This window comes from Calidris pugnax, unplaced genomic scaffold (assembly GCF_001431845.1).
Source record: "Calidris pugnax isolate Ruff unplaced genomic scaffold, ASM143184v1 scaffold211, whole genome shotgun sequence".
NCBI classification, from domain to species: domain Eukaryota; kingdom Metazoa; phylum Chordata; class Aves; order Charadriiformes; family Scolopacidae; genus Calidris; species Calidris pugnax.
Window position 1 is genome coordinate 7769963 of NW_015091083.1, and position 27181 is coordinate 7797143.

The 27181-nt window shown below is 34.5% G+C and overlaps 1 protein-coding gene across 1 annotated transcript in view; it reads left to right on the top strand.

Annotated features, from left to right (window-relative positions):
* Positions 1 to 23416, top strand: part of PPP2R5C (protein phosphatase 2 regulatory subunit B', gamma) — a 61623-nt gene extending 38207 nt beyond the window's left edge. Inside the window, exons 4-15 of the mRNA XM_014957555.1 lie at positions 3756 to 3866; positions 4488 to 4580; positions 4676 to 4806; positions 6958 to 7017; positions 8483 to 8591; positions 10363 to 10416; positions 13023 to 13193; positions 13789 to 13916; positions 15477 to 15578; positions 17701 to 17773; positions 20108 to 20224; positions 23265 to 23416. Coding sequence (XP_014813041.1) covers positions 3756 to 3866; positions 4488 to 4580; positions 4676 to 4806; positions 6958 to 7017; positions 8483 to 8591; positions 10363 to 10416; positions 13023 to 13193; positions 13789 to 13916; positions 15477 to 15578; positions 17701 to 17773; positions 20108 to 20224; positions 23265 to 23396 — 1281 coding nt within the window. The 3' untranslated portion in view covers positions 23397 to 23416. The remainder of the gene's footprint in view (positions 1 to 3755; positions 3867 to 4487; positions 4581 to 4675; positions 4807 to 6957; positions 7018 to 8482; positions 8592 to 10362; positions 10417 to 13022; positions 13194 to 13788; positions 13917 to 15476; positions 15579 to 17700; positions 17774 to 20107; positions 20225 to 23264) is intronic.
* The last annotated feature ends 3765 nt before the right edge of the window (positions 23417 to 27181 follow it).

Sequence of the window (27181 nt, forward strand, 5' to 3'; positions counted from 1 at the left end):
ACTTCTGTGGGAAATTGGCCCTAGAGGAAATTAGGCTTTGCAGCTTGACTTTTCTGTTTGGTTAAAAGGCACAGAAGTTTGGAAAAAGATCAGCCTTTTGACAGAAAGGTAAACGTCTCACTGATATTAATTTGTGGTAAAATTTCCTAAATTTTGGTAACTTAATAGGCAAGAGTTTCACATCTGTGCCTTCACAGGGAGATTCTGCACCTTCATTTGAGCAGTTTTGTGTTCTGTTGGTCAAGGATATAAAACACAAAACAGATCAAGTCAGGCATTATCGGTTCCGTTGCTCATGGAATAAATGATTCTGTTTGGGGTTTTAACTCTTTCCATTTGATATTCTCAAAAATAAAAGAATATAAAACATTATACCTAACACCTTACATGATCCAGCTTTCTTCTTTACTGCGAGAGCCTGAGACATTCTCATCTAGAAACGACTGACTGTTCTTCCATTTACTTAACAACCTTAGCAGTTTTTTAATTTCAGGTCTAGTCTTTCTGGTTTTTTTTGGTTGTTGTTGTTTTTTTTTCTTGGAAGACCTTTGATTATTGTAAATTATCACTGCATTTTTTTAAACAGTGGTTGGAGGTTGTCAGCTGCTTGATGTCTATGCTTTTAAAAAGGGGAAAGTGAAGATATTTTAGCTTTACTTTTAATTTTCTGAAATAGCAGTTGCTCTGGTATACCAGTCTTAGGCTATACCAGACCTACATCTCAGTTGCTGAAATGAAAGAATATTTTGAAGAAAAATAGAGCATCAAGATGACTTTTCCTTCATGGGAATATGATGTAAGTCTTGCAGATTTAGCTGGTGCGGTTTGATACTGCCTCCCACTGTCTGCTCTGCCATCTGTCAGATGGGAGATGGCAGGACAGCACATACATATGCTCTTTAGCCCTGCCACTTAATAGGTAATTCACAGCATTATTTTAAACTGTGAATGGAGGTGTTAATGAGAAGAAGTCAGAACGTGAAGTGGGAAACAAAGCATTCTGTTGCTTTTCCTAGAGTCCCACCAAAGATGGGTGGAATGCATTCCTCTGCAAAATAGCATCTTTATACCGAGACAGCTTAATCTGTCAGAGCTTTTGAGTAATCTTCAAATGATCAGCAAGAAAGCTTTCACGCTTTTTAAAAAAAAAAAAAAAGACAAGCCCCCAAAACCCCTCAGTAAAACCTGAGAAAAGAATAAAAATGTGTGTATGGCACATGTGATTATTGTCTGTGATGGAATTTCAACGTAATAAAGACTGAAATTTTTGGCATAAAGAATAGATTTGAAATGTGATATTGGAGTAGACCTTGCATACTGGGTAGCTACATTGTAAGCAAACTCAAACTTGTAGGGTTTAGGATTTTTTCCTTAAATTGAGCTGTATTATACCGTTGTTGAAAGTGTAGGAACCTTTCGAAGTAAATAAAATGCTATTTTGCATCCTCAAATAAGACATTCCGTTCAGTGCAAGTTCCAATGGACGAGTGTTTCTTTTTCTAGCTGGTCCTGGAGATGCCCTGTACTGGCATGTTTGCTGAGCCAACCATTGGTTGTCTTGAAAAGGCTCTGTAAATGTTGCTGCTGCTCCTGGTGATGTAACCTTTTTGCAAAGAATTTTCTTTTCCCTGAACAGATCAGCTTCTCTGCCCTGTTGTCTCTTACTTTGCCAAACTTAGGAAATGTTTTCTCACATTTTCCCCATAATACTTGCAAAATGACACCTCCAATCTGTTGCAGCAGTAGAATATCAATAACAATGTATAGCTTAACTCTTACCAGTACTTGTGGTACATATTTAGGATAAGGAGTGTGTGTATGCCTTATGCTGAAGCTCCATGCAGCCACCTGCAGCTGATCTGATAAATCAGTTTTGTGCAGGATGTAGCTCTCCATGCAATGCTGCCACCAGTCTCATTGTGAGCATGTATACCAAAATTTACCTTAAATTGTCTTGCTATTTTTAGAAAGCTCAAAATGATCTATGTAGTTGAAAGCAGAACTCAACTTTAGTGTTGTAAGAAGGAATAGACTTGAAGAAAATTTTTTTATGGAGCAGAATATACTCAATTGTTTTGAAGGACTAGGGCAGTATTCGCTGGGTGTGTATTTTGGCAGTTTTCTCATCATTTCTGCAATGTATTCAAGCTGCTGAAAGATGAGGCATTTGTTTCAAAGGATCATTTTGAAGTAGTAGAGGGGGTTTGGGACCATATACTAATTTAGATTGATCAATTTTATTATTTTTTTTTTTCTGTACTAAATAAGCTTAGACTGCTTGGTGCTGGTTTGATAATGAGAACAGGATCGTCTCTATTGGGTGCAATTAAGTGGCTAAATAGATTACATTTTTCTACTTGCTCAGCAATTTGGTTGTTGCCTACCAACATCTACCCTACCTAATACTCTGGATTACAAGTGGAATTGAGGAATTAGTGTCTTGCTGTTTTGCCTATACAGATACAGGATTTCTTACTGGCACACACAGAAACGTGTTCCTTCCAACTTGCTCAGTAAAGTTTTAATCATTAACTCCTCAGCGTGTGAGAGCAACCATTTGGATCAGTAGCTAGTTGTTCCTTTCTCATCCACAAAGAAGCCAGCTGGTTTTGCTAGCTGTCATTACAGGTGGAGAATTTGGGATACTGCACCCAGATATTTGAATCTTTGCACCTTTCTGGGTAAGGTTACTTACTGTTGAGAATGCATGCTAAATTTATCCCAAAAATCATTAAGACTTTTTTTTTTCACCCAACCAAATGTGGTTTATTTTGTGTTTGTGATGCTATGCACAGTATAAATTGATATAAATGTGGTTATTTCTGATTATGTATTTTTATTGTAAAAAAAATCAAGCTCCATGTGTTTAGTGATGAGGTTGTTTTGCCCAGAACAGGACCTCATAGAAAAGTTTTCTGTCCACATGACAGGGAATGGGCATTTTTGTCTTTATTAGGGATTTTGAAACTCATGTTAAAGGGCTTTATGAAGAGTGCTGCTCTGGTTCATGCATAGTATGAATGTATGTCTAGACAAGCACTTGGAAACACAAAAATAATTTATCTGTGCATATATCAACAACTTGAAAAGCATTTCATCTTTGTAGTCTGCTCCACTTCCATGAGGATGATAAATGGTTTTCAGGGCTTTGAGAACTGAGATGAAGAGAAAGATTAAAGGATTGGGATGTGCATTTCTCCCCCCAGTGCCCCCTGATGGCAGGTAGATGGACGTGGTTGAAGAGAAATACCACTAAGAGGGAGAGGGAGGAATTTGGTTTTGAAGTGTTTCCATGTGTGTTGGCGCACGGTGTGGAATGAAAGGGGTAATTTTTTTATAGAGAAGAACAGTTGCGGATAATCTTTTTTTTGCATCTCTGCCTCTGACTTCCATTTTTGCAGGTTGTTGCAAGGCCTTGTAAAGTGTATATATAAAAAATATTTGTGTAAACATTTTATATACATTTGCATAAGCTTTTAAAATGCGTGTGTGTGTGTGTAAAGAGATCAGAGCAATATCCTCATACAACACATCCTGACAGTAGGTTTGTGCTTTAAAGAATACTGCATGGAAAAGTTAGAAATCTTTAAAGAAGAATGAATGTACCTCATTGTTTAAACTACAGGATTACATGGCTTGTATTTTCACAAATACTAAAATAGTTCATGTAAGTAATTCTCAGTCAAAACCACCTTTGAAGTCTTTGTTTAATCATTCACTTGTTTCAAAGTTCTTAAAGGCACATGTGATTTCAGTTTGCAGTTAATATGTTTCGAACATTACCACCATCTTCCAATCCAACGGGGGCAGAATTTGATCCAGAGGAAGATGAACCAACCTTAGAAGCTGCATGGCCTCATCTACAGGTAGTTAATGAAGACAAGGACATCGTAGTTCAACAGAATTTTGACTTTAAAGTCATTGTTTATTGACTTAAATTTGTTTAGGTTATGTGATTGTCTCAAGTCAATTTCTCTGCAATATTTAAAATATATTTCTTTAATTTAAACAGATAATATTTTTAAAAAAATTCAGTTAGTATATTATAGGTTAAAGGTTTGTTGTTTCTTGTGGTACAGATGTGACTGCTGTGATTTTAAATGAGCTTCCGTTTGTCACTATGAGTGCTTTGATCTGACTCTGACACAGCTTCAGCTTTCAAAGATACTGTGACAAACAGAGGAGAACAGAGAATTTTCAAAACACGTACTCCTGGGCATGATGAATTTTAGATTACTGTATGTCATTTGAGTAAAATCTATTGATGGAGCTCAGCAGAATTTCAATGCAGTTTGAAGAACCTTAAGTTCTTGTACTTTGTCAGGGGAGCAAAGGCAAAGCTTTTACTGTGTGGTATAGAGATAAATAGAAATAAAAACATAATGCAGTTCTCAGCAACTAATTAGTAATTTTGGTAATGTGCTGCTTATAAAATGGTTCCTTGTTTAAAAGACTAATACTATTTTTTGTTGTTTTTTTTTTTTCAGCTTGTTTATGAATTTTTCTTAAGGTTTTTAGAATCTCCAGATTTTCAACCTAATATAGCTAAGAAATATATTGATCAGAAGTTTGTATTACAGGTGAGGTAAAAAAAAAATTGAACTTTAATCTCTAAATTATTTTTATAATGCATTAGATTCGAGTAAAGCACATATTTTCTTTTCCCTCTTTGCAGCTTTTAGAGCTTTTTGACAGTGAAGATCCTCGTGAAAGAGATTTTCTTAAAACAACTCTTCACAGAATATATGGGAAATTCTTAGGCCTAAGAGCTTACATCCGGAAACAAATTAATAATATATTTTATAGGTATGTCAATATATTTCTATTATGTTGCATGTGATCAGGTCCACAACCAAAAATACTCCAAGACACTGCTTCCTCACAACTGAGATACACCATTTAGTGCTCATGAAAAATTTTTTTAATCACTATAGAATGAACTGTATTATTATCCTCAATAAAAAAAAAGTAAAGATGAAATATTAATGCACTGTATTACCAAAGGTCGTTACAAGTGTGTTTTTACTGCCATGTCAAGTGTGAATGCAAGGTTATTGTGCCTCCCTTTTAGTCTTCTAGTTTTGGTTTGCTTCTCTCTTGTACAAATAATTATGTTGTGTATCAGTGTTATACTCCTTCCCTCATGCTTCCCCTCTCTACCACTCCCAAAATGAATGTGTGATGCTACCCCTTTAAAAAAATAGGAAAAAGCTGCCACCACTCGGTGCCATCTCCTGAATGGCACCCAGCAGTACCAGCTGTAGAGGGAGCTTATCTCCCCTGTCTGTGATAACAAGTGAGCCTTTACAAGAGATACAGAGGGGCTACTTTAAAATAATTATTAAGCTTTTACTGTCTTGCAAACAACTGGTCTTGACCGAACCCATCAGGAACCAGTATGTTCTAAGGAAAAAGTTCAGGTGTATCTTTCAAAGAAAGATGTACATTTTCCCCCCACGTATAGATTTTATTAAATTAATTCCAAAATGCATAATTTGGTAAAATATAATGCACTTCTGAACAGTGTTTTTATTTGCTACTTTGTGCACTTTACTTTCAGGGATAAGGGAAGCAAAGTCTTGAAACACGTAGTCCTGGTGCAAGGAAGGACTATGAAATGTTCTGGTCATTAGATCAACTTTGTAATAGCTTGTATAAAAATACATTTTCAATCTGAAATGTATATGGAGATCATATAGTTTGCACTGTAGAGAATACCTTTCTCTACCAAGTTGTAGGGGAAAAAAGTAAAACAGCAAACCTCACTTAGTTGTATAATATTTAGGAGCTAGGAGTTGAATCATTTTGCATCCAAATGTGAACTAGTGTTCCTGGATGCGAGCACCAGAGAGGAAAGTTGTTACAACTTCTGTCTTGAATTAGTGGATTGTGCATGGTAAGCTCTTAAAGTATGTGTAGAATTTTTCCAAATATTTCCTTTTCTTATACTTTTTCCTGCAAGTTGTCAGTTTGTTACTGTGCTTACCTAAGAAGTGTATGGGTTTTATTTGTTTTTTATTCACTGACAAGAATTGCATTAGTTCTTTCCTGATAGTGCGCTAATCTTATTTTTTCCTAATATAAAAAATTATGTATTTAATTATTAAACCTTTATGTCCCTGTTAATTAAGTCCAAAGCTTTTCGTATCATTGTCTTCAGTTTTTCTTGGAATTGTTGCTGTGAATTATATGGAAAGGGTCTTTGAGGAGAAAAAACAGTCACATTAAATATTGTGGATTAAAAGTAATCTTAGTACGTCAATCTATGAATAGTTTTCAAATAGAAAAATATTTTCTAACAAGTGAAATTATTTTCTTATAAGCATAATTTTTTGTAACTATTTGCAAAATACCTGAAGTTCTGCGTAGAACTTTCTTGATAAATTTACACTCAAGCAATTGGGAAGAAGGATGGAGAGGTGATTGCCTAGTAAATTACAGTGCTTTAACAAAAGAAAATTCAGAAAAATTTGACTTCCTCTGTTTATTACAGACCCTTTTGTATGCACAAAGGTCTGTAATGCCAAACAGCTTTTTAGATCCGTAAGTAGGAGCTGTTTGAACACCTTCTGCTTGCAGGCGCTATAGAAGGTTGAGTCATGGCATTTGATTATGCCAGATGCTCTTGTGTTATTTTAATATTTAAAGCATTGTTTGCTGTGTTGGGTTTTGCATTATTAAAATGGCATAGAATATGAGTATTGGAAAAAGCTCCAGTCTGTGCTGTTTTGTTAAATGTGGGAGAAAAGAGCAAGTGTGTGAACGTTGAGAGCAGCTTGATGTGCTATTGATTTATGTTCCCACAAAGTTCCTTTTCCACTATGTATTTCTGTTTTCTTTTTACTGAGGGACTGGAACCTGGGAGATCAAGGCTAACTGTAATGTTAGATGGAGATCTTGGTGTTAGATTTGTATCTCTCTTCAGCAGTAGCTGAGTAAAACTTTTCATTTCTTTAGGTTTATTTATGAAACAGAACATCACAATGGCATAGCAGAATTACTGGAAATACTGGGAAGGTAAGTTGTAGGTTTTGTTTAAACTCGCTTGGTCTTCAGACTAGACTTTAAAAATCAAATTGGGGATTGCAGATTACTTTGAAACAAGATCAAAATTAACAAGATTAAAATTTTCAACTCTACTTAGCACTTGTCAGGCCACACCTGGAATACTGTGTTCAGTTTTAGTTCCCTATATACAGTAAAGATGTGGACAGGCGGGAGAGGCTCCAGAGAAGGGCCACCAAGATGATCCAAGGCCTGGGAAGCCTGCCACATGAAGAAAGGCTGAGAGAACTGGCTTTGTTCAGCCTTGAGAAAACAAGGCTTAGGGGAGATCTTATCAACATGTTCCAGTATTGAAAGGGTGGCTGCAAAGAAGATGGAGACTCCCTTTTTACAAGGAGTCATATGGAAAAGATATGGGGTAACAGGTACAAGTTACTCCTGGGGAGATTCCGATTGGACACAAGAGGAAAATTTTTTCCAATGAGAACAATCAGCTGTTGGAATAACCTTCCCAGGGAAGTGGTAGATTCCCCATTATTGAACACTTCAGATTCAGCAATGGATAGGCTGCTGGGCCATCTTGTCTAGACCATGCTTTTGCCAAGAAAGGTTGGACCAGATGATCCTTGAGGAGAATACCTTCCAACCTGGTGTTCTATGATTCTATGGAAGTAGCTTCATATCATGTGTCAAAGCTGTAAAAAAGAGAAGTTTTGTGTAAGATTGCAGAAACACAGCAAAAACTTGAACCTTGTGGCAACATTTTGGGATGTGACAATTTTTTAAATCTCATTTTTTAAAGTCTTATTCTTAATTTAGGATCCTTGTAATTAATATTAATTGTATAGCAACTACAAATAGCATGTAATGAGTTGAAATTTATTCACAAATTCTTATAACATCACTAAATGCATAGTGGATAAATGAAGCACAGGTTATGAGACTTCAGAAACCATTTGTTAATCACATTATTTTGCAAACTTCTGTGATGCATCTGAAAGCCCTTGAAACTAAAATTTTACAACTTAAGGCTGATAACCTCATCAGTGTGTTATGGATCGATTAAGCTAACGGGCTTTTTATCAACTGATTTCTCTAACCCCTGTGCAAGTTTTTTGGGTTTTTATACATTAATACACTTTAAGAGCATCGTCAGGTTTACATTATCATGTTTCCATATCTTTGCAACAGAAAAATAGCAGGTCAGTAAGAGCAGGTAGGGCCTGTGGACTTGGGAAAGGGGTGGGCAGAGCATGATTTGACTATTCTGTTAATTTGTAATCTTTAGAGAACTGGATCAAAAATTGAATACTTTCTGGTGCATGCTTAATTTGTAAATTTTTCAGTTGCATCATGTTCTCTAGGAGATGGCAAAAAAAAATAATGCACTGAAATCGAGGATTTTTGTATATCCTGTACAGTAGTGCAGATTTTGTATAATTACTAATCTTTAGTTTTCAATATCTTTCCCTGGCAGCATAATTAATGGATTTGCCTTACCATTAAAAGAAGAGCACAAAATATTCCTATTGAAGGTTTTGTTACCGTTGCACAAAGTGAAATCACTCAGTGTCTATCATCCACAGGTAAGGTTTGTTCAGTGTTTTTTGTATTAGTGTTAAAGTAAGTTTGCCTGGAGAGGTCGGGAGACTCTAGTCATTCTGATGTGGATTCTATTCTAAGCTCCAACACCTCCCTGCTAACTGGCTTTGGGTATATTATTTAATATATGTACCCATAATGCTTCACTTGTTCAGAAAAAAAAAAATAAATTGAAACTATATATATGTGTGTGTATAAATAAATACCTTTTTTTAAAAGCACTGTAGTCTTTATAGATTAAATGCATTAAATACTTGGTTAATATGAGAGTTCTTGGTATTTATCCACACACAGAATTTTTTACTTACGTTGTTCTTGTCTGTAATCTTTAGACATATAAAAATTGTGGAAAAGTAAGGTTTTAATGAATGTCATCTATAAACAGTATTTTCTAAACTACGTGGAAAATTTCAGCTGAATTGAGTTTCTTACAACTGTTGATGTTTTGAAAGGAACTTGGCAGTTACTAGGACATCATTATTTAATTCAATAGATCTTTTTAGAAGTACAAGGGAAAAAAAGGGGGTATCTGAGTTGTATCATGATTTTAAACCAGCTGTATCTTTTCTGTGCTGAGTTTAGTTCCATTCAGAATTCCTAGAGAAGTGGGAAATCATACGATGTTAAAGCACACACAGTATTATTGTGATACGCAAACATTTTCTCTGTGAGATGTTGTTAGAGAGCTTTGGTTTTTTAATTTGAAAGTTCAACATTTTCTATGTTAAGTTCAAGTACTCCAAGTTTTAAGTACCATTGCATCAAATAAAATTACTAACAACATGTATTTTCAAGAACACCATTTGTAGAATTACAATTCTCTAGCAATTAGAGGTGCTTATAAGCATTTGCTTTGGATCTTGCCTACTGGGGCTCACATCAGTTCATGTTGAAATAGCCTGGAGTGGGTCCCATTTAAAAAGATATTTTTTTCTTTTTTTTCTAATGCTGTGAATGTAACCTGTTGAGGTGTGGCCAATCAGAGCTTTCTTAAAATCTCAGGTAGTGCAGGCATCTGTGATCATCTTTTCTTCTGTCTCCCTGAGATTGTTTGATCTTTATCTATTCCCCTTAATTCTCCAAAACCTTCAGGTGATTTGCATTCCTCATTACTAGCAGTAAAAAGAAGACAGTGAGATAGGGATGCACTGTATGCAGTGATCCCCCTGGTTGGTTTGGGACTATTGGCCATTTAGGCACAGAGACATTCTCAGAGTTGGAACTGGTAAATACTGTAATTCAGCCTCGGTTTGCATCAGTTTTACATTGATAGACATAGTTGTCATTAGTTCTCATGTACAGAAAATCGTAAGATTTATAACTGTTCAATGCATTTTTAACTAACTTAGGTTATGAAATAGAAAATACTTATTAAATTGGCATGGCACACCAAAGTGTTAGCGAGTGGAAGGCACTTTAGAGGAGAAGACTGTGATTTTTGAATTCTGGGTTTGAAAAGATTTAGTGGGCTGAAATGCAAAGTACAAGGTCTAAAAAGAAAGCACCAAATTATGTATTTGTCTATATTGTAATCCAGAAAAAGGTGAGGATGGACTTGGGAAGGCTGGGAACACTTAGTTAAGAATGTTTACCATTTTGTTGTTTAAATTGTCTGCCAAGTAGTTTTTGTAAAATGATAGAAAAACTGATGTGTTTTTATTTTAATTCAGTAGTGTTCTCTATTTATGGTAGTGATTTCAAAGTGTGTTCAGTTTCACAGTGAGCATTAACAAAAATGTTTTTCTTTTACTGTAGCTGGCGTACTGTGTAGTTCAATTTTTAGAAAAGGACAGCACGCTTACAGAACCAGTAAGTTTGTCTTGCTATTATTACATATTTTTGAATATTAATGTCCCTTTCATCTGTAGACTGTTTAAGGAGGTGTGGGAAAAAAGTATTGATGTGTGATTGTTTTTAGAAAGAGTCAAATATTTAACCATTTTGATGTATCAAATTCAGTTTTTCAACAGTTGTTTGGAATATCCAAAATGAATTAAAACAACCTTTTGCAAACAGACCAGAGTTTATTCTGCTTATTTTGTTCTGGCTGACGATATGAGATGGTTGATCCAGAAGCAGTTTAGTCAGAAATTAGGTTGCCTGTGCTCTGTGTTCTGTTGAAAGACTGATGTTATGATGGAACACAGATTTCTGGCACACGGAGCTACCTACTGATGCAAAGCTTTTGAGTCAGATCCTGTTCATGTTTACCAAGTTTGGACCATAGACAAAACCAGACTTTGGTCTGGCTGCACATAATTGCATACATGAATACTTCTAATTGTCCTCAATAGTATATAATGTTTTGCCTCATTACACCCAGTATTCAGTAGGTAAGTAGTAAGAACTAATATGTTTAACCACTAAGTAAAATGATTACTACTAATAGAAGTGCACATTATTATAACCATTTCCATTGTAAAATGGAAACTGGGATTCCTGAAACAAACAAATTATGCAGCTGAGCAAGAACTCTCTTCTACTTGGAGCCTTTAAGATATCAAATCTCAGACATTCTGTCATTGGTGCTAGATGAGATCTTGAAATCTTAGCTTTCTTCCAGACATCAGCTAGGATGTTACCAATTTTCTAGTAAAAATCAAAACTAATACACTTCGAAGTCTGTTTCCCTTTTTGATCCCAAATTAGTACACCATTACAACATTCTTTAAAAATTCAGTACGTGCATCACTGAAGTACTAAATTCCCCTTCAAAAATTCTGGTCATTACAAAATAAAATGTTTTGTTTCCTTTTATGATTGTCGTATGAAACTTTTTGACATCTTATTAAAAAGTCTGCGTAAATTTCTCAAGGCTTCATTGAGGACAGAGTGTCTGCTTTCATGGTTAAACAATACATACATGAAAGATGCAGTTGTCTTGTCAGTGATTATATTAAATATTGCTTATAGCTTTTAAATATAAAAAGCTCGACTTCTGTAAAAATGTCTTCAATTTCAGAAAATTTTTTCTCCTAAATGAGAGAAAAATATTGTTGTCTGAGAGAAAGGCTAATGGATCATTGCAGCTTCTAAACTATATAAAAAGACAAATAGAAACTTTATTTTAAAAGAGTTTTTTCAAGATGCTTGTACCATTTTGGGTGTTGGGTTTTTTTTTTCTCCAGTTCTACATCTAGGACTAGACAGATACCGGCATGGTTTTGTTCTTTATATGGCCTTTTAATCTTTAACAACAAAACAAAAGCATTTATAAACTTAGACATTCAAGGTTGTATTAATTTCTCATCAAAAATACCTAAATTTAAGATTGACTGCTATGCCAGTCATTTTTAAGTATCTAACATGGTCTAAATAACCTTTGAAGAAAAAAGTCTTCCTATTTGAATATTGTTTGATGCCAAATTGCCACAGATGGAAAATAGGGTTTATAGTTAAAAAAATAAAAATAATTATTTTAATATCTTACACTTTGGTTTGAAAAAGGACATATTTGGGGAAAAAAAAATCATCATCCTTTCATAACAAAAATTTTGTGTCTACTTGCATTTTCCTTAAATCAGAAATTCCTAACAGATTCTTGAATAAATTATGATGTAGTTGATAACTTATACAATGTGTAAATATATTTAACTGCTAACCTAGTATCGCTTTTCAGACTTAAATTCTTCTACTTACATATTCAATAGATGAGAGAGTTTGTGTTTCAATTAGACTTCAGAAACATTTCCCACAGATGCATAGACTGTTCCTGCAGAGTTGTGAGCCAGCTGGGAGACAACTTCCTTTTGTGTCACATTCTTGTGGATCCCTTAGTTGTCTCCCCCTTGTATCCTGCCACAGTTCTCCCACCTGTCTTTTGAGTCTTCGTGGTTTGCCAGGCAGAAACTGTTTCAGCAAGCTGGATCAATGATTTCATAATCACGAAGAAAGTTAAGACTGTGATTATAGTAACAGAGTCAATTAAATAAAACTCAACATTTAAGAGCAATGTGCCTAGAATAGTCAGTCGCTTGTCAATTTGAATATTTATAATAAATCTTTACTTAAAATACAGTGTTAGAATTCAGTTTCTTGAGCTCTGGAGTACGCCTCCAAGAAATTGGAGATTGAAAGCTGCTATCACTCAAGCAGCAGATAATTTTCCCCACGGTATAATAGCAAATTTGCACAGTGATTTGATGATCACGTTAAGTTAGACGTCAGGTTACTCTTTTTAGTCTTTTGATCGTTATTTTTGAACGTGCCTTTTAAGTATATAACTTTGGTTTCTGAAGAAATGTTTTTAGACCTATTGTCAGTTATTTCTGTGACACTGAACTATATATGATCGCTGCTATCACATGGGTACAAGAAATGTGACTTTTGTGTTCTGTTTAAAATACCGTTTTTCTCAATGAGACATAATTTTAGTGCAAATTACCATGAAGAATATGTTAATTTTCTCTCTACAGGTTGTAATGGCACTGCTGAAATACTGGCCAAAGACTCACAGTCCAAAAGAAGTCATGTTTTTAAATGAACTAGAAGAAATTTTAGATGTTATTGAACCATCTGAATTTGTAAAAGTTATGGAGCCCCTTTTCAGACAGCTAGCCAAATGCGTGTCCAGCCCACACTTTCAGGTCTGTACTTACTAAATGTACAATAATATGAGGATTTTTTTATAAAGCAGACTTGTTAATGGTATTGCCTACTGTTAGTCATCATAATTAATTCTGTTTGTTGCCAAAAATCTTCAATTCTGTGTCAAATTTTAGAGATGCAAATGTTTAGCTTTTCAAGTTTAGTTTCTTAGTTTCAAGTTTTTTTGGATTCTTTTCAAGAGTTGTGGTATGTGCATTCGTATTGGGAGATTCCCTTCAGCATTACGCTTAACATAAAAGCTTAAAAGCTCTGTTTTCAGAAGTACCTGAAGCCTTTTGGTACGTCGTGTTTGCATTTCACTACTTGTCATGGAGTTCTACAAATACTCTTTTTCGAAAAATGTTTTTTTGCTTGAATTTCAGAGTTCACAGGTTACAGTTTGAATCATGTCCCTGTCAAGGAAAAAGCAATTTTTCCATCTTTCCATCAGCTCCATGATTCCTATTTGCACTAGAAGAATCCAAATCTAAGTTTTAACTTTTCTTATCTTTCCTTCATGTTTGCCAAATGTTTCAATTATTTGCTCTTTAAGAGATTTTCTGAAGAAGTGTTCCTTTTTTCATGTCTTCTTAGGTTGCAGAGCGAGCATTGTACTACTGGAATAATGAATATATTATGAGTTTAATTAGTGATAACGCAGCAAAGATTTTACCCATCATGTTTCCATCCTTGTACCGGAATTCAAAGACGCATTGGAACAAGTAAGGAACACTTGTAGAAATAAAATTCTACTACTTATGTTTAGTTTTAGGCTTAAGAGGGTTTCAGATCTTTGAGTTGTTGTAACAGTCTGTTGAGCTGTTTATGATGATAAAGTAGCTGGATAAGGAGGAGACTGCTGTTGTCAAAATTTTTAGGAAAATACTGAGACTGAGGAAGATAGTTTTTCCTTTTTTCATTAAACAAGAAACAGTGTTTTAGTGCATCTGATCCATGATGGTTTTTATTAATATGAAGCAAAATTGGCATTAATCTCTAGTTTAGATACCTCTGAAGACTAACTTTATTTTCTGATTTCTAACCTCTTTGCTGATTTGCATTTCTTCTGCATTCTCGTGGAATATGTTGTAGATCAGGTCATTTTTTTCCTTTCCTTTTTTTTTTTTCCCCCCTTTTTGTTGATTGCTTTCTCTTTTTTTTTCTCCATTGACTATTTTTGCTTGTTTTCCCCACAATACCACAGTACTTAGGCACGAGAACAGTCCTGGTCAGCTCCTTTCTGCAGCTGTTCCATTGTAAAGTGCCTCTTTGTTTGAGCTATGGAGCAACTGCTGGGATGGTGACGGTCTCCCAGTCTGGTGCTGGCCATGAGCTGAGGACCACTGGTGGGTTGGCCAAGAATGAGTAATCAATCTGCCACTAAACACCAGAAAAGAAACGGGAGATTAAGTGACGTTAAAGCGTTTGGTTGCTGTCACTGGATGGAAGCAGTAACAAATAAAATACTGATGAATGACAGTCTGATCCAGTGACACAATGTACATGGCACATGTGGGTTGGTCTCGGGTGGTTTTTCCAGCATTTGAGGCCATGCATTTGTTTTATTCTGAGCAGAAGTCGTGCTGCCCAGTACAGCTGCACTCTGACTTGTAACTCGTGTGATACAAAGTAATCACTTAACTGATTGCTTTTTTGGATTTAATGATCAGCGATACATTACGGACTGAAACTGTAAATTGCTCTGTAAAAGTGCTTCCTAAAACAGATTATTTTTCTTTAATTTTTCTGACATTTTCCACCTCACTTTTCTAACGAGCCCTGGCATCATCGTGTTGAAGGGAGTGCTGTTGCTGTGTGGTGGCTTTCAAAATGAATGGTATCTTTTCTAGGCTCCTTTTAATCACTAACTTTTTCTTTTTTCCTTGAATTTGTCGGTTGGCAGTAAGTTACTTACATTGCGATCTTTAATGTCATCTTGCATTTTCTCTAATAACCCTAGTTTGATTAGTGTCAGCCACTAAATTTCAAAACTAGTCCTGTATTGATAACACATAGTGTGAAAAATGAAGTTCAAACATCAAAATTGTAAGTGATTAGTAGTAAGTGATTAGTTTGTTGTGTGGGTGTCTATTTTTGTCAGTTAGGTTGATGGTTGGACAAGATGATCTTTAAGGTCCCTTCCAACCTAGAAGATTCTGTGATTCTGTATTATAGAGTAAGGAAACTGCATTCAAAGTTGATAATTTTAGTATGTGTTGACCAAAAAAATAGCTTTCAAAGTTTAAAGTACTCTGAGTTTCAACCAGAAGTTTTACTTATAGGACAATACATGGCTTGATATACAATGCTCTGAAACTCTTCATGGAGATGAACCAAAAACTGTTCGATGACTGCACACAGCAATTTAAAGCAGAAAAACTGAAGTAAGTTTTCATGTCAGTGTGTCTGTCTGTTCTTGAATCATTTGTTCAGAGTGCTTTAGCTCTGAAAAACGACTGTGTCTTTAGTGGGATGTTGCCCATTTGATTAGAGTACAGCAGTCTCAAAATTGACTCAGTGAAACTTCTTGTTATATATGAACTCTGAAATCTTCTTAAGAATAGGTTGCTTTATATAGTCTTTGACCTAATACTGCTGGGGGTCACCATCTTCCTAAAAATTATTTTTTTTGAGAGGGACACTACTAATCATGGAGCCCAGCATAAAAGATCTGTGCAACGGTTTAATTTACATCCTGTATTTCTTTTAGCATGCTTTATTTACCCAGTGTTATTTTCTTTCATGTTGTCACTCAGTTCTTCCCAAAACACTTGTCCAGTATTTTTCAGTGTTGCATTGTGTGTGAGCATATGTGCATGTTTTCAAAAAAATTACCCAAAATAAAGCTGTTAGTCTGTTGTAATACAGGGCATTTGTACATTATTTCCCCAAAGAATCCTGCTGAGTTTAGAATACCCTCGCATAGGCCAGTGAACAGAGCAGGGATTTGGAAGCTAGAATTTTTCTGGTTTATGCCCAAAATTGCAGCTAACTTTTATGATCATAAAAGTCACTTATCTTCTGTTCCTCTCTTTCCAATCATATTAAATTTAAAAATAGACATAATTTTTTAAATATTCAGTATAAAGCCTAGTAAAGTGAGATCCAGAAGTATACTCATTTGGCTCTCATTTTAGGGGCTGGAGAGTGTGATTAGAAAGTGGGTACTGAAAATACCTGGAGTTGAATTTTATTTTCCATCTCAAAATAACAAGGGATTCCTTCAAGTAGTGGTTCAAATTATATACCTATTTTAAACCAATATACTGGAAGTAATACAGATTCTTAATGTAGATTGATTTGTCTACATTTTGAAGTTCCTTATTACAAATTAAGTAGAAATGAGCTTGTAGTATAACAAATTTTTAAGATATATGTCTGTATGTTTATAGGTAACAAAATGTGAACATTTGTTTTTTTAAAAAAGTAGTATATAACTCTCTCTTCCCTGAGAGCAAATAAGTAGAATTCCTTTTAATTGGGAAAGAAATCTTTTCTTCTCTGTTTTTTGGGATTTTTTTTTTGAGTGGCATTTGAGTGTGAACTAAGGCAGGCAGAGTGCTGAGGGACATCATAATAAAACCAAAAAAATTCCCTCACCGCACACAGACTTAAATGGGTGCAGTTAAAGAGTTCTTCCCCCCCAGCCCAAACTTAGCTTAATTGAGAGTTGGAGGCAAATTGTGTATGTGCTTGAATAGAACTGCTCTTTTTGCATTTGGATGATCTCTATGCTGAGATCGAGCATTGAAGCTTGAGAGCATTTTTGACGTTCTTTTAAACTGTACCACCTTTCAAACAGGTGTTCATTCTAGTCTCTGCAATAAGATTATCTGTAAGAAAGGGAAAAAAACCCCTAGAGTTTAGAATTTTTAATTATATTTGACATAAGGAAACAAACATTTCCTACTTTAAATAAATAAAATAAAAAGGCATCCCACGTCATCCTTCTTGCCTTGTGACTCCCTTGAATGAGTGTGGTTTTGTCGGGTATTTCTCTGTTGGTGTTTGATTCAAAATGTCTCTGGGCCTTTTCCTTTCAACTCTTACCTGAAGCCATTGGGCAGACAGTAAGAATCTCTGCCCTTATTTCTGGTCAGATGTTAGTTTCTTATATTTCAGTATAGAATTCAAATATGATAACGTTAAAACACAAACACATTTTGAACATAAATCAAGACTTCTTTCTGTTTTAATTTTGACTCCTTGAATAATATACAGTTATTAAACTGGCATCAGCCAGTTGGTTGCTTTCATGAGAAAATACATTCTTTTTTTTCCCTTTTCACGTTGCTTTGCGATCATCGGGTATTGCCATGATGCAAATTGTCCTGTCAACAGTAAGTGATATTTTGGGCAGTGGGCTGAAACAGGCAGAGCTAAATAATTTATTCTGTTGAATTCTTCTAGTGAATTTCTTCATGTTTAAGAAACTATATAAGTTGTGATGCAAGGTTCACCAAGCTTATTTTGCCATTTTTCCTTCTAATTTTTTTTTTTTTTCAGAGAGAAACTAAAATTGAAGGAACGGGAAGAAGCATGGGTTAAAATAGAAAATCTAGCCAAATCAAATCCCCAGGTATTTAGAAAAGATTAACGTGTTCATGTTTAAATACTTTAGTTTTGTTAAATAACAGTGGGGGAAACAGGTCTGATGGATCATGGAAATAAAGCAATTTCACTAATTGTATTATGAAAGATATACAATAAAAGTACTTTTAAAATTTGTAACCTTTCTCTTGTGCAAGTAATTATTTTTAAAAAAAAAAGTTTCTGAAAAATATGATATGAAGTACTTTTTCCTTTTCTTATAATAGGAGATATACTGTATTGTCGTTTGAAAAGTTACTGTGCAAAATTATGGAAAATACAGAGATGCCATAATTGGTTTCTCTTGAAAAGCTGTATTGCAAACAATATATAACAAAAGAGATCTTTCTGCAAACTGTGAGTTATGACCGGTCAGTTTTCCTCTGTGTCAAACGGATTAAAATAATATTGTACGTTCTTGTCTGCTGCATTTGTTCTACTCGCATTGGGCCGCTCTGGTGAACCTGCACCTCAGGTTCTTCCTAAAAGGAAAACATCCTGTCAGGCATTCCTTAATGTAACTGAAATTTTGATAAAGAAGCAAAGGTCCTTTTGACTATACGTTATATTTTGAAATTATGGGAGATGGGGATGGTTTGGCTTGGGTGGTCCTCTTCCCCCCCCTCCCCCTTTAATTTGCTTGGAGAATGCTGCCAGTTTTCCTTTATCTCAATCATACTGATTGCTGCTACAGAAGAAAAAAAATAAGCCCAAACATTTCAGTTACTTTGCAGCCAGAATTTTACTATTCTGCAGTAAGAAACTTACTGTACTGTATCCTTCCAGTATCATCTAGCTGACTTTAAAGTGGTGGAAGATGAAGTAAGGGTACTCTATAAACAGAAGTGGGACATTTTATGATCTCATTGCTATTTTAAAGCAGAAAAGATGGGGTCATCTATTTTTTCTAAGGAGGAATTAAATAATTTTTTTTCCTCTTGTGGCATTTTTCAGGGAACAATTACTAAACTGCTCAAATAAAATTTGTTAAACAAAATGTCAGTTGACAACAGATCAGCTAATCAAAAAAGAACCATTCATAAGAAAGCAGTAATTGACTTTCAGTGACAAAGCATTCCTCTAGTCACATAAGGCGTACAAAAGCCTTGCTTGATGAGGACTTCATATATATATATATATATATATATATTTTTATATATATATATATTGTCATTTGCTGTCCCATAGGATGAACTATTGCATGTCTGGCTATATAGGGGGGATTGACTTGCAGTAGTAAAAATTAGAGTTCTACAGTGTAGATTTCCTTTTGTTCCCAAGTAATTTTTTCTAATTCTGTATGTTTTCTGAAACTGGTTAACACAACCTGTATACAGTATGTTCTGTGTCATATGCTTGAAGAGAGCTAATAATTGGAAGCAATTTAAAATAAAAATTATTAATTTGAAAACTGAGTGCTCCACTGAATTGACGTAAGGATATAAATGCTTTTAGCACTCTATATAATAGATTTTTAAGGTGTTGTTTTTTTTTTCCCTTGGAATTTCTGTTAACTTTTTAATTTGACTAATTACTGACAATTTTTGTTGTTCAGAGCTATTCCTGACTGCATAACATACAAATACATTTTAAGATTTTAGATCATTACAATTATATTAATTAAATCCTTGCTGTCAGGTTTTTTTTTCTGTTATGTTTCATCTGCATTAAGTTATTGGTACATTCAGATAGTAAAATATTTATGAGTAAAAATGGATGGAAAAGTGTGTGTGTGTGTTCATAAATGAGTTTTGATTTCAAGACCACATACACCTCATCATACATTAAAATATAATTTAAAATATTGAAATTACTGTACAGTAATCTTTTAGATACTGTACAAGTGTTTTTACAAGATTTTTTTTTACTATTATTCCCAAAAGAGTTTTATGGCTGTTTGATTTTCTCAAGATGGAAAAGTTTAATATTTTGTTTTGAAATTATTTTAAATTCTGTTAACCGTATTTGGCCTTTTAACTGTGTATTTTCCAACCCAAAATTGCCCCAGAAAGTAAAATCAATAAGGTTTCAGATAAATGATTGCCAAAGTAGACATTCAATTGTGGCAAAATCTGAATTTTAAAAAATTCAGTCTCAGATAATCAAAGCATATTTTTTGTATTCTGACCGTATTTTTCAACAGAAAGTTTCTGCCAAGTGAAAGTATTGGAGCTTCATTTTAAAATGTATTACTTGCTGCCTGAAAGCATGAGATACCGAGGCTAATCTCAAATAACTAATATCATTCAAATGCTCAAATACACTCTTAGTATTTTGGTATTACGACTAAGAATGATTGTTTTAACACTTTGCATTTTATTAGTACCCAACATATAGTGACACGAGTTTGCTGAACAGTCCTGTTGCAATGGAAACAGATGGGCCTTTACTTGAAGATTTGCAGATGCTGAAAAAGACAGTGAAAGAAGAGGCTTGTCAGGTAAAGCCATGGGAAGATAACTGAGTACTCTAAGTTTATGAATTTTTTTGAAATATGTTTTTTTTAAGTGACTGTTAATCATAGATATAAACTTGGGTTATATTTTCAGACCTGCAATAATTTATCCTAGAGTAGCAAACTTTATTAGAGCTGCTGCTTTTAAGTGATACTGTAGCAGCCAGGAATACAGTATTCTATTTCTAATGCCTGGGAATCTGCTGCATGGTCTCTTTTGACATTTCTTCTACACAAACTTTAATTTCTTTTCATTTAAAAATAACTTTGTGTGTCATGATGGGAAGATGGATCGTGCCTTAAAGATAGTTAAAAATATGGGTAAAATCTACCACATTGTGTTCTCTTCTCTATGAACAGTTTGGTTTTTCATAAGGAAAGCTTGTATAAAATATACTCAGATTCTGTAATGACATTTGTATTTTTTTGTTATTCAGAGTCGTCTTAGTGGGTAAAGCTACTATGTTTTGAAAAAAATGTGTAAAGTGTGCATTTGTTTTGCACACTCATGAGTCTTCTTCCTCAGTCCACCATCTTTTGTGTTCTGTTACCATTGCAGTACCACTAAGACATCTGGTAGGAATGTCATTAATATGAATATCTCTAAATCCAGCAAAGTTTAAGACCAGAGAAATGATCTGGAGCTGGAAAAACTGGTTGAGATCAGAGATAATGTCTGTTAATTTGAATTAATATATCAAACAAGAAACTTAATAAAAATAAGCATATGGTCAACACAACATTTTACATCACTTTCTAAAATTCCAGTGTCATTATCCTGCAAGATTTTATTTTAGATTATATTTTAGTTATTATTTGTACTATGGCATTTTGGATGAAGGTCGAAATCTAAAGAAATGCTGGAATGCCTACAAGACATGCTCAATGATGGCTTTTTTTTTTTTTCTTTTTTTTAAAAAACAACGCTTGTCTCTAGATTGGAACCCTGTGCATTACATGTAAATCTTGGTGGCTGAATTACGTGCCCATCCAGGGCAATGAATGAGGGCAGCATTCCCCTGAATGGGAATGCTGGTTAGAGCTAGCCAGTGGGGAGCACTGGGCTTATTAAAGTTTCTAAACCTCTGCCTTTCTCAGACCTTGGATAGTTTAGCCAGGCCACGTGACGGCGAGAGGGCCCTCCTTTCACTAGATCCAGAGCCTAGAACCAGTTCTACAGGAGAGAGGTACATAGAGGATTGTTGAAAAACCACAAGTACTGCTTCATCTTAAGAGTTGTGTTGATGGTAGTGTTCATCTTTTATTATGCTATTTCCATAACCATTTTCTCAAGATTTATGAGACCTTGGTTCACTTTCTCTCTTGATCAGAGGGAATTATAACTCATACTTCCTTAGCTCTGAATTCTCTGACATTAGTTCTAGAAGAAAAGTGGCCAGTTTGACTATATACTACTAGTTGGTCAAGGAGTTAAGAACATAGTTCCCAGTCCCAGCTGCTGGAAATGTTTGGGGATTTCAGCCAGTATTATACAATATAAAATGTGCAGAAAGTAATGACAACCCAAAATAAAACCAAGGACCCTACATAGGTCTTACCTTCTTTTCTATAAAGAGTTTAGCTTCAAGGGCTATGGTGTAGGGGCTATATACAGCTTCATTTGATAGAGTTCCAGCTGGAAAATGAGTGCGTTGCACTCATGGATGAACTCGATTTCCCCCTCCCCGCCCCAATTGTTAGAAGGGGTGGGGATTAAAATGTGATGCTAATGGAAAAGAAACAAATTGTAAACTAAATAAAATTCTGAAAATTGGGTTGCATTCTTTAGCCATCTCTCCAAGTGAATGCCTTCCTGCTTTTCCTTGATTAGAAAGTGTGCAAGAAGCAAATGAGATGACTAGAAGGTTATAAGCCTGTTTTTCAAAGATCTTAACTGAGCTAATAGAACAGTTTGAAACAGGAATTCTTATTATTAGAAAAACTTGCAAAAGTCTGTGAAAAGTGTAAAGCTTGCAAGAGGATTGATAAGTCTGGGTCACCGGGCAGAAGAAGGATTAACTAAGGATTAGAGTATTGCAGGAAGCAAGCAGGGTGGAGAGGACGATGGAAAGATGGTTATGTGTCCCTTGCTAATTACCATCAGAAATTGATGCTAAAACAAGGTGTTACAGTTACCAGTTTAAAAGAGGGATTAAAAAAAAGCCAATGAGAAGGACTGACTAAATAACTTAGTTATTTTTGAAATAAAACTTAAGAAGTGAGGAACTAATGTAAAGTTCTATACAGTTTTGGTGAAATTAAGGTTTTTGCCAGAGGTTAGTGGTGTAGAAGAGTGTCCATTCTGAAGAGGTGATGGAATGACTGCGGAAAGTAGACCAGGAATTTTTTTCTGCACCAGACTATGTTTTCAGTGAATACTCTTTGCTACAATAAAATTTAAGCACCGTGATTTATTAGCTTTTTGAACGTGCCAGTAAATCAATGGCTAAGTAAAAACCAATCAGCTTTTATAAGGGCTTTTTTAATAGAACATGAATAAACATCATTGGTCTAACAAGCAAATTAGGGTAGATGAGACAGACACAGGGGCTATCTAAAGACGCCATTATATAGTTTGCAGATACTCTGATAGAAATACTGTCTGGTTTTAAGAGAGCATCAGTAAAATAATACAGCAGAACAGAACCTTAAATTTTCAGATATGTGAATAGTGCAAGTAATGAGAAGTATGGAAAAAACTTAAAATCACTTGTCTTACATACAGAGACTTAAAAAATGAAAAACAATTGAGAAGATAGAGGATAATTTTAGTTTTTGAAACCGTTACCAAGTGATAATTGTGGTTGTAATGTCATGGTTGCTAATAGCTTGGAATTTGTTAGTTGTTTCTGATTTTCCTTCTTAGCAAAAAGACTTGAAACTGGATAGCTGGTGGGGTAAAGAGGGGAAAGAATAAACTTTTTCATTTCTTTTCCCGTAAGTCAACATACTGATGTGCACGAAATATTAAGTAGTTGTTTAGTAATTGATATTTTTAGCCCACTTTGTTCTATTTTTATTTCAGGCACAGAAAGATCAGAAAAAAGATCGTCCTCTTGTGCGACGCAAGTCAGAACTGCCTCAGGATATCTATACCATGAAAGCCTTGGAATCACATTGCAGAGCTGATGAATTAATATCACATGATGGGCATTAAACTATTACAGTGAAATACTATTTTGGAGGAATTTTTTTCTTTTCTGGACTCAGTTCTACAGTAGAACTTACTTTTTTGTGCCATACCAATCAGTTACACACAAAGTCAAAGCTTTCTTCAACCCAGTTCTGTAGGCAATAACTTAATAGAGTATGCAGCTCAAGATTAGTAGTTCAAACAATGGTAATTAATTACCCAATTCCATATGCAGAATATTGGGTTGACTATATCAAGTGGACACAATTTCCTGGAGGTGTTATCATAGTACCAGCTACCTGATAACATGCAGTTTTTATAGTCATATTTGAGAAGAGCATTCTATAAACTCTTTCTGTCTAAATAAGTGAATGACCAATAGTTGGTACTAATGATAAACATGTGTTTTCAAAAGTAAAATAATTTCAAATTTAAGTATTAAACTTTTTCTAGGATTTCTCAACTTTACAGTTGTTTCCACATTATTGCTGTCTTGTAATATACCAGCAGTTTTGAAAATACACAATTATTCTTTCGTATTATAAAACATGGCTTACAAACTGGTAACTTCCATGACAATCCTCAATCATCATTCCTTTCTAAGAATTCTGTAAATTTATTTCTCCTTTACTTAGGGTAAAGATCTATATCTATATATACCATGTCCTAATACTTTATGTATATTTAAAGCCATATTTTCCAGTCTTTAGTGTATACTATGGCACCAGTATTCCAGACATGAACTGGTAGAAGAATTTTTCCTAAAATGAAGATTTGTTTACTATGACTGGGAATAGACTGAATATAAAATTTCATTTTAAGTTTTTTTCAAGTCAATAAAATACTCTTTCACTGTTTTCTCCCTTATCTGAGCTTTTAATACTCAGCATTTTTCTTGGGCTCTAGGAGTTCAGTATTCTGTGGCAGATATTATGCGTGATTTCAGTTGCATCAGTTTTTATCTGGAAGGTGAACATAACCTTTCAGGATACAAAAGATCACAAGCTTATTAAAATACGAAAAAGAACAGATCCTTGAATTCCATTCTGCTTCTTTTTAATGAGTCTAAGAGCTGAGGAGATAGTGACCATGATTTTACCGTGAAAATATTTTTTGTTGTTGTTGTAAAGAGCACATGTGCTGCAAATACACCTCACAAGTGAACTGAAAATGCATCTGAGTTGCTGATGATCTTCAAATGCTGCTATATATTCCACAAGATTACTTGCATGTAATGAGCTTTTTGTTGTAGATGGAAAAGCACGGGAGGAAAATCTCTTTAAAAATATAGTGCTTTGTCTTCAATATTTGATTTCTCTCAGGGTGGCCAGTATTTTGACTTACTTATCCTGCTTACAAGCTGTTTGAAATGTGTTCTGCTATTCTAAATGGGTGATTAGTTTCTTTTGTCTCTGGCAGTAACATAATATAACTTAATGTTTAATGTCTTGATGCATAAAGAGATAAAAACGTGGCTTCTTTAAAAAATAGTTTTGTTTTACTTTTTAAGGAAGTATAACGTCTCCTGCATCCATTAATAAGAAAAAAAAAATTACGCAAAGCAGACATTCATAGTAATAACCTTGTGCAGATGTAGTGCCTGCTGTTTGTTGGTTGCATTTAACATTCAATTTCCAATATTTGTTACGTTGTCTATTGGAAGAAAGTTGTGGGTGGTAAATATTGGCTTACAACAAATCAATTTAAAGACCAACCCAACCTTTAAGTGGAATGTCCACTGTGTCTGAAAAAACAATTTCCTGTAAAACTTGAAAAAGAATATGCTTTACCATTAGGATGAACTATATTAAAACAGTTTAAAGATGCCTTCTCCTTTTGAGGGAAAAAGGGTGCTTTTTTAATTGTGTAAAGCAATGTCTATGTATTTTGATATACCATTGTTTGAACTTCCATCTTTAGCTGGTAGATTATCAGTTACCTTTGATTTTGGGTGTTCAGTATGTTTGTGCAAGAGGTTGCTGAAAGGAATTATTCTTATGTTACCCAAGGGAAAAGAAAAAAAAAAACTGTATATCAATGTTTGATTGATTGTGTGATGCTCAACGTATAAGAACATCTTTCACTGTCTAGATTTTATTTCTGTGCTTTATTGAAGATAAACACTCACCAAAAAGGGAAATATTATGGTATTTTTAAAGGCTTAAAGTTCACCATAAATTCATATTTGAAGTTTTGGGCCACTGAACATTTGCTTAGTCAATATTCCAAAATCTATCTTCACTAATGGTTTAGCATGTTTATTATCAATATTTATATACTTCTGGTAATCCTATACTAAACCATTCTAAAACTAATACATCCAAAATAAAAGGAAAAATTAAAGTATAATTTTGGTGACTGTTGTTCTTCATAAAGTTCTATGTCTGACACCTTCCCCTGTTTTCCAAAATTACGCCTGTACATCAGGAATGTCAAAAGTAATATTACAAGTGTCTTTTTAGTGTGGCTTTAGTATGGCTTCATTTTAATATTGTACATACATTGTACCTTGTTTTATGGTAATAAGTAATAAAAATGTAGACTTCATATTTTGTACAGAATCGTCCTATGTACAGAATAAAAAGTTCCTAGAAACAGCAAAAGTAGGTAAGTGGCACAATTATTTTTCATTAGACAATATCTGTAACATTATGCGTTAGTGGAATATTAAGTTCAAATGTACCTACATATTTTTTAACATTTTGTAATTCAATTTTTTGTTCTGGCATTGTTTCTGAAGAGCTTCACACACCTGCCATTTAATATGCTTTTATCTTTTAAAACTTTAAAAAAAAAAAAAGGTGTATTATATGGACAAATAAAGACCATGTGAATTTTACTTGCTCATCATGAAACTAAATTTAGCACAGGGCATTTGGGGGTGTGTTCAGATTATCATTGTTTGCAGAATCAGCTGTATAAAATAATTTCATAAATTTCACAAAAGCAAAAAAAAAATTATGGAGAGGCCATTAGTGAAAAAAAAAAAGCGGAATAATGGATATTCAGTAAAAAAACAGACTTAACTTTTAGAATAACTGTCAGCGCTGAAAGAAATTTGATAAATGAGCAGTCTACGAATATGAAAGATGCATCTTTCATACCATAGTATTTTTCCCCTGTAACTCTTCTGTATTGACAGGCTTCAAGTGAAGTAGCCATAAAATGAGGGATTATAGTGTGGTAGGAGATACGTGGGCAGGTGACAAGGATGTAGGAAAAGACTTCAGCCTGCGCTGGGAATTGTCTTCCCTCAGGAATCCATAAAAGTCCTCAAAGGAACTAAGGAACTCAGGTAAAGCTGACTTTCAGTAAGGGATGGGTTTTTGGGGCAAGAGGGGGTTATAAGGCTGGGATCAGCATCTGACTGCTGCCTTGAGTTACAAATGGAAGAGATTTGGGTTACAAATGAAGCCTTTGCCTACAGAAGGAAATGGTTTTCTGCAGGGGCTGAAAAACAAACTCATCACGCGCACTCTTGAGCCTAATTGGCAATCAGAAACTGGGTATTGAAACAACTTGGGATTCAGCCGTTTGGGTTTCAAAATTAGGGTCAAATACCTCTCAAAATGTAATGTTATAAAATACCAACAGTAGTGGCATTTTTTTTCCACAAAAATTCTTGTTGAGTTGCACATGTGTTCAGGAAGTCAACTTAATCCTTTCTCTTTAAGAGAATGAAGCTCAGGGCTTTGACTAACAACCTTTTTTGGCTTTGTTTGCTTGGTTTGGTTTTTCAGAAGTGAAAAGGCAGGTGCTGGTGTAGCACAAGTGGGTTTGGGTTTAGGAGTTTGCTTTATGGAAGCTAT